General features: G+C 44.3%; 2 protein-coding genes across 3 annotated transcripts; one reads left to right on the forward strand and one right to left on the reverse strand.

Moving 5' to 3' along the window:
- Window positions 1-245: 245 nt before the first annotated feature.
- Window positions 246-3,680, reverse strand: TERF2IP (TERF2 interacting protein). Its single transcript, XM_051805666.1, has 3 exons — window positions 3,055-3,680; window positions 2,866-2,942; window positions 246-2,284 (listed from the first exon to the last, which is right to left on the reverse strand). Exons 1-3 carry the CDS (start codon window positions 3,632-3,634, stop codon window positions 1,844-1,846), a joined length of 1,098 nt encoding a protein of 365 aa, XP_051661626.1. The 5' UTR covers window positions 3,635-3,680; the 3' UTR covers window positions 246-1,843.
- A 65-nt stretch (window positions 3,681-3,745) lies between these two features.
- On the forward strand, window positions 3,746-12,116 carry KARS1 (lysyl-tRNA synthetase 1). 2 transcript variants are annotated; one of them, XM_051805608.1, is made up of 14 exons: window positions 3,746-3,882; window positions 4,582-4,726; window positions 4,914-5,079; window positions 5,498-5,591; window positions 5,848-6,034; window positions 6,290-6,415; window positions 7,150-7,269; window positions 7,483-7,645; window positions 7,745-7,918; window positions 8,631-8,716; window positions 9,381-9,466; window positions 9,774-9,900; window positions 11,559-11,702; window positions 11,945-12,116. In XM_051805608.1, the coding sequence occupies exons 1-14, from the start codon at window positions 3,815-3,817 to the stop codon at window positions 12,029-12,031; spliced, it is 1,773 nt and encodes a 590-aa protein (XP_051661568.1). In that variant the 5' UTR covers window positions 3,746-3,814; the 3' UTR covers window positions 12,032-12,116. The 2 variants fall into 2 exon arrangements, with proteins under 2 accessions (XP_051661568.1, XP_051661567.1); XM_051805607.1 differs by lacking the exon at window positions 3,746-3,882 and adding an exon at window positions 3,928-4,100.
- The last annotated feature ends 117 nt before the right edge of the window (window positions 12,117-12,233 follow it).

The raw sequence follows: 12,233 nt of genomic DNA on the forward strand, positions 1-12,233 counted from the left end.
ATAGGTTTATGGGAGTGGACAGAAGAAGCCCATGGCACAATTGGAGATGCCATTCTCCCACCTCCAATGGGAATATGTAGCTCAAACCAGAACAACAGAATTATTTTTACCAGGTTTTAACAGTGTTCTAGAAGACAAGGAGAAAAATTTGTTACCAGACTTGGGGAGGACTGAAATGCCTACAAATACCTCTTCCTAAACATCTCTTTCACATGTAAATTGTGGATTCCCTTTAACACACATCTACAGATCACCTGCTACCTTAGCGATGTGGATATCTATATTCCTACAACTAAACTTCTAATCCCTGCAAAGGGTGGGATGTTGTATTATGGAAATAATAGTGTTATTCGGGGGATCTTGTTGTTGAATGACAAAATCCATGGTGAGCAGGCAGCACTGGCATCATGGTACTAAGTCCACTGAAAGCAAGGCATCTTCCTTTACACAGTGTTTGTGCAAACTTAGGGCAGGTAGGCTGACATAGAGAAGTGGGACTTGTACTGTGCCAGAGAACCACATAGCCAGTTTTTCTTCAAAGTCCCTTTAAAATAGACCTTAACATATCCAGCTAATAGCATGGGGTCTCAGAAGCCTCTTCTTATTGAAGTTATAGTAAAGAGCTTCCTACTTTAAGTGCCAAGAAACCTGATTTTGAGCAAATATAGTCTTTTCAATACATTACTAATTATATCTCTACGTCAGCTTGAGTGACTTAAGTTCTATTATAAATACTTGTTTTCAGTGGACTCAATCAATGCTGTCTATCAAATGTTTACCTGAACAAAAGCCTTGATAGTGTTTCCAGTCAGTCAGTAAACAAATGACATAAAAGTAATATATAATGCATTTCCTTAGTGTACTGTTTTGAAAATTACTTTAACTTCTGCTTCCTGGAATGGGAAGCTTTTTGCTGCAGGGGGTGACAGATCTCCTGTTGATGAACCTGGTCATCAGCAGTACTTGGATTTCAAATCCAGCTGGTAAAGTTTCTAATTTAAAATTCTTACTATTCTGTTTGCTGTGATGTCTTGCACTCCCTTGTTAAGTGCTTGTCTGGCCTTCCACACAAGTCTCAAATAACCAGCCTGAATGGCATGAATGTGCCAAATAATTAGTGTTTTTTCAGCAGGAATGACCTGTCCAGTGAAACACTGCATAGTGCAGTTTCAGCATTTATTTGGTTACATTAGTTAACTCCCCTAATAATCAGTTGGTGTTTCAGATGTTTCTGTGGTTTCCTGAAATAGCAGTCTCATTATATCAAACTGTTACTTACTCTCAAGATAATCTGAATTTGGCTTAAAATCAGCAACTTCCCAATCCACCTTAATTTGTGTGCCACAGTGCAATAAGCAAAAAACCCAAAATATAAATCTTTAGGAAAAAAAATTTGGTTTTACCAGCCCATTTAATTTCACCAAAAGAATGAACTCCAGCTTTATAGGATTCACTTCAAATAATATTATGTGACCAGAGCACAACGTGCAAAAATTACCCAGTTTTTCAGATTGTGACTGTATACTAGCAACTATCACAGCTTAGGTGATACCTTAACTCTGGGCACTCTTAGTTAACTTGTCTCTCCTACTTCTATTATGGCACATGGCTCTGGAAGCTGGTGTACTTTTTCCAACTAGAATATATGGTCTGGTACATGTGTTACTTTGCCTGGATTAAGGAAGCTGCAACACTTCAACCTGTAGAGATAAAAATGGTCCTTTTATTAAAAAAAATTACTTTAAAGCATTGAAACTTCATAATGTTGATCAAATTTTCCATCACATTTCTGAAATTACTATAAAGTTCCTGCCACAGTGCTAGATCAGTCGTCCTCCTCTTGCTAACTCTTCCTAAATGCTATCCGCTTTGCTACATTTTCAGCTCCAAATTTGGCTATCAATTTATTTCTGACATGTTCATCATCCTCTTGCAATTCTAAATCATCCTCTCTGCTCCATACAGGGTACCCATCCAAGCGCTGCCCCATCTGCAGAAAGTCTGAAGTAGCCTCCACTTCACCACTGTTTTTCAGAAAGGCCTGTGTAACAGTGAACAGGTCCACACTGAACTTCTCCATGAACTGCTGCATAGTTTTTACTACTTCTCCCACCACACTGGAAGAACAAGTGCTTGTTGGTCTTTCTTCCCTTTGTAACTGAGTGTCAGAGAAAGCAGAGTCCTCCAGTCCAGATTTCAAATCAGATGCTGTTTCTCCTGGGGAATTTCCTCCTTCATCTTGTGAAGAAAGTTCTTCTGAAACGTCCGAAGTGTCGCTTTCTGACTGAGAGTAAAAGAAGTGGAGTCACCAATTAGACATGGTATTTTCTGACCAGCTTTTTTTACTACTGCTACCAACTACCTTCCACTGTGACTCTGCAGTATATAAAAACCTCAGAAATTACTAGGCATGGTAAAATTCAATTACTGAAGTTAAGCTGTATGTGTTAATGAAGAAACACTTGATCATAGAAAGGCATGAAATACAAGGGAGACTTTGAACAAACTAAGCATAAAAAGCAAAAGTGATGATGCAGTGGCAGGAACATTTTGTGCCTGAGGTGAAAGGATGACTTCTATTTGCCAGTGAAGGTTTTAACGTGACAACCCCATCACATAAACCTCCTCATGTTAACTTGGGCAGGGAACAAAGTTAAGAAAATCTGTGGCAGCAAGGCCCCGTGCATCACAAGCTACGTAGCTGACAGCTCACAAGAAGCTCCCCTTTAGCCGCAGAAGGGATGTCACGGTGCAAAGGCATTTCACTCGTTAATGACGCGTAGGGATGCTGCCGCCTGTGACACCGGGGAGGGTCGGCCCCGAGCCGCTCGCGGCACCGCTGCTGCCCGGGCTGGCCCCACTCACCTCCGCGCTTTCGAACTCCCGGTTATTGGCCGCGAAGAGACCCGTGACCTGCGAGGTCTCCTCCGCCTGCAGAGGCTCTGCGGAAACACGCGGGCACCGTCAGCGGGGCCTCAGCGGGGCCTCAGCGGGGCCCGGGCCCGCGCTCGGCCCCGCCACCCCCGCCCTGCCCGCCGTGTGCCCCCCGCTCACCCCCGAGCAGCGGCCGCAGGTGCCGCAGGAAGCGGTCCCGCATGGCCTGCCAGCTGTGCCGGGTCAGCCCGCTCCGCTCCAGCTCCATCCACAGCGCCCGCCCGCCCGCCCGCGCCGCGCCCCCGTCGCGCACCGCCCGCAGCAGCGCCGCGTCCTCCGCCTCCGTGAAGGCCAGGCGGCCGCGCGGGGCGGCGGCGGCGGCGGCGGGGGGCGGCGCAGCGGGCAGCACGAAGGGATCCAGCGGCAGCCGCTCGTTGCGCTCCACGCACTCCGTCACGTACTCGGTGGAGACGGCCCCGCCGGGAGCCGCCTCGCCGGGCTCCGCCAGGAGCACGGCCCCGGGCTCCTGCACGCGGCACAGCCGCCCGCCGCCCGCCAGCACCAGCGGCGCCAGGCGCAGCTTGGCCGCCCCGGGCCGCACGTAGAACCGCATCGGGCGCCCGTCGTCCCACAGGAACAGCGATCGGGACGGCGCCGCTCCCGCCTCGGCGCCCGCCATCACTGCTTCGGGCCCGCCCATCGCCATCACCGCCCCGTGCCCGCCCATCGCCATCACCGCCCCGTGCCCGCCCATCGCCATCACCGCCCCGTGCCCGCCCCCTCACCGCCCCCAACCCGCCCCCAGACCGCCCCCATCACCGCCCCGTGCCCGCCCCCATCACCGCCCCGTGCCCGCCCCCATCACCGCCCCGTGCCCGCCCATTGCCATTATCCCGCGCGCAGGGGCGGGAGGCTGGGAAGGCGGTGCTGGCAGCGGGAGATGGCGGCGGCGGCGGCGGCAGAGCGCGCGTGCGAGGCGGCGGAGACCGAGTCGCACCTCAGCAAAAAGTGAGGGTGGGCGGGCAGGCGGGGCCGGGCCGGGGAGGTGAAGTTGAAGGTGAAGGTGAAAGTGAGGCGAGGCGAGTGTCCGGCTGACTCAGTGCGTGTCTCCGCCAAGGCACCCGGCGGAGCCCCATGCTGAGCCCCGTCGCCGCGCGGCTCCGCGGCTGGGCCTGGAGGGCCGCGCCCGCGCTCCGATGGCGGCAGGCGCTTCATGACCGAAGCAGGTCGGTGCTTTGCGTCTGGCTCGGACCAGTTCTGTCCTCACGGAGTCCCGGACGGCGGGGTCGGGAGCGCGGCAGGAGCCTGAGTGCCCTGGGGAAACGGGCCGGACCGCGAAGGCGGCTTCGGGAACCTTCCGTTCGCCTGACCTCTTGCAGTGGGGACCTTGCCTTGTTTCACTTTCACGCTGCGTGGGGCTGCCAGGCTCATTGTAGTAAAATGGGTGTGGAATACCCCTGGACGCTTAGGCGTTGTCTCCGCTGTTTAATTTCGCTTTCACTTTCCCTGAGTATTTGTATCGTAGGATATGAACTAAAAGAGTTCAAAGAATAAAATGTTCAAAGATGCTTAAGCGTTATCTTGACTTTTGGGCAGATTAAGAGAAGTGACAGGGTTATTTGGCAGGACCCTGCCAAAATCTTACTGTATAATTGTTTCCCTGTAGAAGTATCAGGGTATCTGCTACATCTGGTTTCTCTTTTGCAGTGAGCTGAAGAGACGTTTAAAGGCTGAGAGAAAAATAGCTGAAAAAGAGGCAAAGCAGAAAGAGCAAAGTGAAAAGGATTCAAATAAGCCTTCCTTGACATCTGAGAATAATGCTGGAGCTGATGAGGAAAGCTTGGATCCAAATGTGAGCATCTAGTCTCATGCTTATTGCTGTTCTGTGAATAAATCTTATTGACTTAAATTTTATTTTTCTCTTCGTGATTAACAAAATGGCTTTTCCTGTATAAGGGCAGCTGCATTTTGATTTGCACCCTGTAATATATTTTCAGATTCTAATAAAATCGTTTGGTTTTGTTTGTTTCTGGTGACAGCAATACTTCAAGATTCGTACCCATGCAATCCAGCAGCTGAAGGGCACCAGTGAAGATCCCTATCCCCACAAGTTCCATGTAGACTTATCTCTCTCAGATTTTATAGACAAGTACAGTCACCTGCAGCCAGGAGATCACCTGAAAGACATTACAGTGAGAGTGGCAGGTAAAGGCTTATGTGGGATACAGAAATATGTAAAGTCTTATGATCCTCGGTCGTGAAGTCTGTAGCAATGTTAAACGATTTGGGACGTGTCCCTTCAGACTGAGTGGACCTGTGCAGCATCCCTTACAACTAGAAGATCAGATTGTAATGTGGGCTCCAGGACCTAAAGTGCATATGGTATTAACTTTGAGACTTAACTGCTTCTCTTTCACAGTCAGCAGCAGTTTTGCTCCACCTAGGCTTTCAGGATCCTGCCTGAAGCTCTCATGGCATGGGATTAGACTCAGCAGCAGTACTCCCGCTCTGCTCAGTGCAGAGATGATGATTCTTTGTCTAAATGATAATTCTGTGGCTCTTGTCCCTGTTTCCTTTCTGCTGGGGACTCTTTTCCTGATGTTCTGCATGCTTTGATATTTAGGTCGAATCCATGCGAAGCGCGCCTCTGGAGGGAAACTGATTTTCTATGATCTTCGTGGTGAAGGAGTCAAGCTGCAGATCATGGCAAATTCCAGGTAAGGAGAGGTATTCCCAGTAGCGTTCTATACAGCACTGTATTTTGGGGCCTAGAGATCTGTATTTGAGTATTCTATTTCGTCTATGGGTTGGCTTAGGCAGCCAGATAACATTATGCTTAGGATGTTGTGTTTGTCTTCCCTGTTGAGTAAATTTTTTTTTTTTTTTGAAGGATTTGGTCTTGGGAGAGACTTGAGGACAGTTTGGAAGATTGAATTTTAAACAAACCTGCTTACATTTGTTTTGTAATTACAGCTTCTACAAATCCGAGGAAGAGTATTTCCTTGTTAACAACAAGCTACGTCGTGGGGACATTATTGGTGTAGAGGGGAATCCTGGGAAAACAAAGAAAGGGGAACTGAGTATTATTCCTTATGAAATCACTCTGTTGTCTCCATGCCTGCACATGTTGCCTCATCTTCATTTTGGCCTCAAAGATAAGGTACTTGTCATACCTGCCAGTCTTGGAGGCAATTTGACAGATCATAGAAGGGTTTGGGTTGGAAGGGACCTTAAAGATCATTTAATTCCAACACTCCTGCCATGGGCAGGAATGCCACAGATAGGACTGAATGGATGACCTTTGGTACCTGTTGATGTTGTCGGTCAGCAAAGGAACGTTAGTTTTGGTTTGATATTTGTTTCCTTTCGCATCACGTTTTATCTAGCTTGTTCTAAGGGTATGTGTTCTTTTCAGGAAACTAGGTATCGTCAGCGATATTTGGATTTAATTCTTAATGATTATGTGAGGCAGAAATTTATAACCCGTGCAAAGATCATCACTTATCTTCGGCATTTTCTAGATGAGTTGGGCTTCCTTGAGGTAAGGCTTCAGTGTTTATTTCTTTCCCGATACTGAAAGTGTTTAGAGCTTCTCAGCTTCAAGGGTGCTTTATATTCAGGCTCGTATGCAAAGTACTTACAGAGGTAATATAATTACCTTAGCATGATGTGTTTTATCAGTTTAATGTAATGGGAGCCATTCCTTTCTTCTCTTTTTAAAGTTAAGACTATTCGTCAGTTGGCAAGGTTATGACTTGGGAAATTTTTATCAATGTAGTACTCCAAACTACTGCTATTTTTGGCTTATTCCAGTACATTAAGTGGAAACAACATCTTTGAAATGGTGTTTTGCTGCTGGAGATAAAAGCAGGGGTTACTTCCTTGGATAAAATTGGATTGCCCTGACCCATGTGCAGGAGCTTTCACTTGGCTTTGCTGAACTTCATTTTCTGCAGTGTAGAGAGAGGATTTTGTGGTAATGTCATGGTGCTGTTCCTGGCTTTGGTAACAGCAGGTTCATGTTTGTAGTAAATGTGAATGGCTCTTGATAGCAACAGATCAATTATATAATTTGTTTTTACTGACCACATAAAAGAAATGCACTTCAGAATTGTTTTACTATATTTTTCATATATTTCATAAAGTGAAATGTCAATAAGTGAAATACAAAGATTTTTCATCAAAACTAGGTGCGGTTTGTTTGCTTGATCTGTGCAGTTCTGTTTTGGAAACAGATTTGATGAAAACAGGACAATTTTTGTTGTTATTTTACAGATTGAAACTCCTATGATGAATATAATTCCAGGTGGAGCTGTGGCAAAACCATTTATCACATACCACAATGAATTGGATATGAATTTGTATATGAGAATTGCTCCAGAACTTTACCATAAGGTAGAATGCAAGCCTCTCATGGCTAAGCCTGTATTCTTCAAACTGTTTTAAAAAAGTAAATGTAGTGCAAATGAGAGTAATTCTTTGAAGAAAGGTGGACTTGTCTCATCTTGAATGAGATTTGTAAGGTTGTGCTGCAGTTGTGTGTGTTCGAGCTCTCTTTAAGGTCTTTTGAAAAAGTCAGTGTATTTACTACAATTCCATTTTGTTTAGATGTTGGTGGTTGGAGGTCTGGACAGAGTATATGAAATTGGGCGTCAGTTCCGGAATGAAGGAATCGATTTGACTCACAATCCTGAGTTCACAACTTGTGAATTCTACATGGCTTACGCAGACTACCACGACTTGATGGACATTACAGAGAAGTTGCTTTCAGGTGATGTATGCAGTATTAATAACAAAAGAGGAAGAATCTCTGGAAGAATTGCTTATTATGTGGCATACTCTTCTTCTAAACTCGAGGTTCCTTTTGTAGGGATGGTGAAACACATTACTGGGAGTTACAAGATCACTTATCATCCAGACGGTCCAGATGGACAGGCGTACGAGATAGATTTTACTCCTCCCTTCCGGCGAATCAGCATGGTGTATGATCTGGAAAAGGCCCTGGGAGTGAAATTTCCACCGACTGAGTGTTTTGAAACTGAAGGTTAGATGCTGAATGTGAATGTCCTAGAGTTCTTCCTTAACAGAAAGTGGGCAAAAGGTAGCAAGTTCTCAGCCTGCAGTTTGTCAGCTGCATTTTTGAGGTAGTGCTAACGCATGGGATTACTTCTCTGTGGTTTTGTCAGTTTACCCAAGAGTCCAGAAAGAAACCTTAATACCTTGCTGTCTTTGACAGGATCTGACTCTTTTTGGCTCTTCCTTTGTTGGGTATATGTGAAAGGATGTACTCAAGAAGTGTGATGTGGGGAGTTCCTGATCTGTTGAAGAGATGCAACTTTTTACTTCTTATTTCTTCTGTCTTTTGTGCAGTTGAGTTTCTGTGCCTGCAATCATAGCTTAGGTGTATGATTATTAGGGACTTTCTTCAAAATGTACTTAAGTGCTATTTTATTCCTGGAATCAATAGACATAAGAAAACAAATTCATACACTTCTTAGTGATTTTTTTTTTCTTCCAATAATAATGTCCAGCAGTCATGTGGTGGTATCAAATTTCTGAAGTATAACATAACTTATATTTTACTGTAAATTATTAAAGCGAGACACTATTTTTGTGGATTGACATTTAAGCCCGTGGTTTTCCATGATGTCTACCATTAAGATCTTCTAAATCACTCTAAAACATGTTGAAGGATCTAGTAAGAACAAAAAATGATCGCTTGGGTGGCTTTTCTAATTTTTTGTTTACAATTTCAGAAACTCGCAAGTTCTTTGATAATCTTTGTGCAGAGAGAGACATTGAATGTCCACCTCCCAGGACAACAGCCAGGCTTCTTGACAAAGTAAGGGTGCTGTTTTTATAATCCTAATGTCTTTGAGGGTTTATCTGTATCAACAGAAGCCTCTTCAGAGAAGTTTAACTGGGAAACTGTGCTGAAGTGCATATCAGCTATTGCTGTATTAGAGTGAGAAAACTTGCTGTGTCAAAATCTTCTTTTGTGTTGTCTACACTAAAATGTAGTTTACTTATGTCTGCTTAATTTGAGTGCTAGAGAATTTTAGTTTGTTAGCTGGTGTCTTGTGGTTAAAGCAGATCTGCTTTATCTCATGTCAGTTTTGTCTGAGATGTGTGTATCTGTAGGTACCTTACCAAACAGGTAGGCTTAGCGTGTAGTTCCGTCAGCTGTACCCAAACACTGTCTGATAGCTGTTCTGATGCTTTTCTTTTTGGCCTTTGTTGTTACATGCAAAGTGAATTATTATACAGTTTTTGCTATGTCATTTTTCTTACCTGACTAGGACACACACTCTCTGTTAATGAAGACATTACCATGATCAGAAATTATTACTTGGGAAACTCTTAGAATTTATGGTACCACCTTCAGTAGCAAAGGGAAGAAATCAGGATGCTTTGTGAAGGCAGTGCTCGGAAAGTGATATTGTTTTTGTACTCTATGTAATTTTGTTTTTGTACTCTGTGTAATTGTTTCACTTTTGTTTTCCCAGTTAGTTGGTGAATTCCTGGAAGTCACATGTATCAACCCTACATTCATCTGTGATCACCCACAGGTCATGAGTCCTCTTGCCAAATGGTAAGAGTATGAGTCACAGTCAGTATGTAATTCTTTTAAATGCTCTATTCCTATTTTTAAAAAAAAAAAAAAAAGAAGTCACATATGTGAAAACAGAGATTTTGATGTTGTGTGCTAATTTGTGAATTCTGACACAAATCAAGGTTGGTTCCTGAGCTGTGAAACCCATCATCCAGGGAAAAAGCATGTCGAAGTTTTGACAGCTGTTAGTGCCAAGTGTGCACAGTCCCCCATAGTAATGTATATGCTCTTTGCTTCAATAAATATGTTAATTTTAAGGTTTGGCTGTTTTGCCTTCTTCACGCAGGCATCGCTCCCATCCAGGACTGACTGAACGCTTCGAGCTCTTTGTGATGAAGAAGGAAGTGTGCAATGCGTACACGGAGCTCAACGATCCCGTCCGACAACGGCAGCTCTTTGAGGATCAGGCCAAGGTATGATGTCTTACTGATGGTGAATCAATGATACAGATGTGTAAGCAAAGAGTATTTCCTATGGCTCCTCCAAATCAGTCACTGGTACCTACTGCTGAAAAGAATTACTACTTTGAGGCGAGTGTTGCTCACTCAAGTGAAAGCCTGTCATTAAAATTCAATTCCTCTTAAAGGAACCTTGCTCTCTAAAGTAAGGAACCTTACTCTCTAAGGTAAACAAGTCCAAACACTGCTGTTGATTAGGGTTTTTTTAGTGCAACTTTGTTTTGGAATATTTTCCCTTTTATTCTACCTAAAGTACTAATCTGGAAAAACACAAATGTGCAAAGTGTTTTCTGTGTCTTGCCTAGGTTGAAAGTTATTTTTCCCCAACTAAGTATTTACATAGTCATACAACATTATACTTTAAGTTCTTAAGTAAATTTTCATGTCCAGTAAGAGTTTGAATACTGTGCAAGAAGTAGCTTAATGTCCTGAAATGAGTTATTAATATTTTAAGTCGACTCACAGAACAGAGCTGCAGATTGGAAATTATTAGCTTGCAAATTTATGTTGCTAGGTTTCTCTAAATAATAGGTCTCTTAAAGGAGTGACTGAAACTCATTTTGTTATTACTTAGGTATACACAGCCATGAATGCCTGCTTGTCCCCAAATGATTGAGGTCAGATGTGGTTTGCAGAAACAAAGCTGTCCTTTATACTGTCTCTGATTGCTTCACAGCGCCTGAGAGGATTAAACAATTGTCAAAATCAGTAAAATAGACTTATGTTAATGAACTTACTTGATAGTAAATTGCAAAATGTTCAGTCAGAATGACTAATACTACAAATGCCTATTATGTTTCATCTGTTGTATATACATTTACTGTAGCTGTCTCATGATTATAGTCAGACTTTGCAGATATAGGATTATATGTATTGAATGAAAATTTGCCTGAAAATTTAATGTTAAGGTGGAGACTGAGGTGAACAATGACAGTTTGCACTTCAAGATTTCAGGCAGAAAACTTTGCTCTAAGTCTTTTGCAAAGTCTTCCTTGAAACTGGGCAAAAATGTTTGCTGTTGTTTTGACATGTTTGGCATTTTCTAAATTTGAGATGGCTAGTCTGCTTTTTTATTATTGTGACTTTTGTCACTTGGAGGCTGTCAGGGCATTAGTTACTATCTCAGTGTAGGGTTTTTTAATTTTTCTAAGTGAGAGGAAAAAGGCAGTCCCTAAATTTTGTTTCATGGAGCAGCTACTGATGATTCAAACAGTTATGCTTCTTAGTTGTTTCTGCAAACATTAAAGGAGGGGTTGCAAGCAATAAAGAACCTGAGAAGCTTTTAAAAGCAATTAATTCCACTGTCATCTGCTGCTGTATGGCTTTGAAGATGGCTTTTACTGAAGAGCCTGGGCCTTTGCCAAGAAAGGAGACTGACAGGTCAGAAAGGAACTGAGCCTGGAGCTGTTTTGGGAGCACCTGTACAAGTGGCCCCCACAGTTGTCCAGGTGCTGCGGTTCCTTCATTTGTTACTCATTTGCACAGCTGTACAGGGTTTAGATTTCATCAGCTCCATGGCTGCTACAAATACTAGTATTCCTCTTTTTTGGTAGCAGAAGTGGTGCTATCTAGCTCTGTACAATCCACCTTTTACTATTAACTTCCTCATTTAGGCAAAAGCTGCAGGTGATGATGAAGCCATGTTTATTGATGAAAACTTCTGCACTGCCCTGGAGTACGGCCTTCCTCCTACAGCCGGCTGGGGCATGGGAATTGATCGCTTGACCATGTTCCTTACAGACTCCAATAACATCAAGGTAAGCATTGGCAGTGGCAGTGCCTAACTGCAGGCTTTTCAGGGAGCAGGGAATGGCATTCTGCAAAGCTGGCCATCTCCTCAACAGTGACAAATAGTGCAGCCGTGTCAGAGGCCTGGAGATGCACAGTTCCCCTAGGAAAAGCTCCTTCACTGTGCCTGCTCAGCTCTGGGGAGGCTGAGCTGGGCTGGGGCTGTTCTCACGGGACCTGTGCGCGGTGCTGACGCTGTCACTGTCCGCAGGAGGTGCTGCTCTTCCCCGCCATGAAGCCAGAAGACAACAAGAAGGAGGTGCAGCCTGAGCCCCCCGCCGAGGGCACCTCCGTGTGAGGCTCCAGACCGTCACAGGCACCTCTGTGTGAGCGCGGGGTGGCGCGAACATAAATAAAGGCAACGCTCTTTGCACCCTGACAAAGGTTGTTAATCCTGTTATATGCTTTTGCTTAATTTACCTGAGAAACTTGCCTGATATTAATGTTGTTGGAATCTTTCCTTGTCTGAGAAATTTGCCTGAGAATCCTATAACTTTTAA

This window comes from Manacus candei, unplaced genomic scaffold (assembly GCF_025592945.1).
Source record: "Manacus candei isolate 608988 ecotype Guabito, Panama unplaced genomic scaffold, ASM2559294v1 h1tg000065l, whole genome shotgun sequence".
In the NCBI taxonomy this organism is placed as follows: Eukaryota; Metazoa; Chordata; class Aves; order Passeriformes; family Pipridae; genus Manacus; species Manacus candei.

Excerpts from the sequence above, each read along its gene's own strand:
- KARS1 (XM_051805607.1), top strand. The coding sequence starts at position 4,009 with ATGCTGAGCCCCGTCGCCGCGCGGCTCCGCGGCTGGGCCTGGAGGGCC. Across the intron at positions 9,467-9,773 it reads ATGAGTCCTCTTGCCAAATG|GCATCGCTCCCATCCAGGAC; the intron begins GTAAGAGTATGA and ends TTCTTCACGCAG. Across the intron at positions 9,901-11,558 it reads TCTTTGAGGATCAGGCCAAG|GCAAAAGCTGCAGGTGATGA; the intron begins GTATGATGTCTT and ends TTCCTCATTTAG.
- TERF2IP (XM_051805666.1), bottom strand. The coding sequence starts at position 3,634 with ATGGCGATGGGCGGGCACGGGGCGGTGATGGCGATGGGCGGGCACGGG. Across the intron at positions 2,943-3,054 it reads CCTGCGGCCGCTGCTCGGGG|AGCCTCTGCAGGCGGAGGAG; the intron begins GTGAGCGGGGGG and ends GTGTTTCCGCAG. Across the intron at positions 2,285-2,865 it reads GGGAGTTCGAAAGCGCGGAG|TCAGAAAGCGACACTTCGGA; the intron begins GTGAGTGGGGCC and ends TTTTACTCTCAG.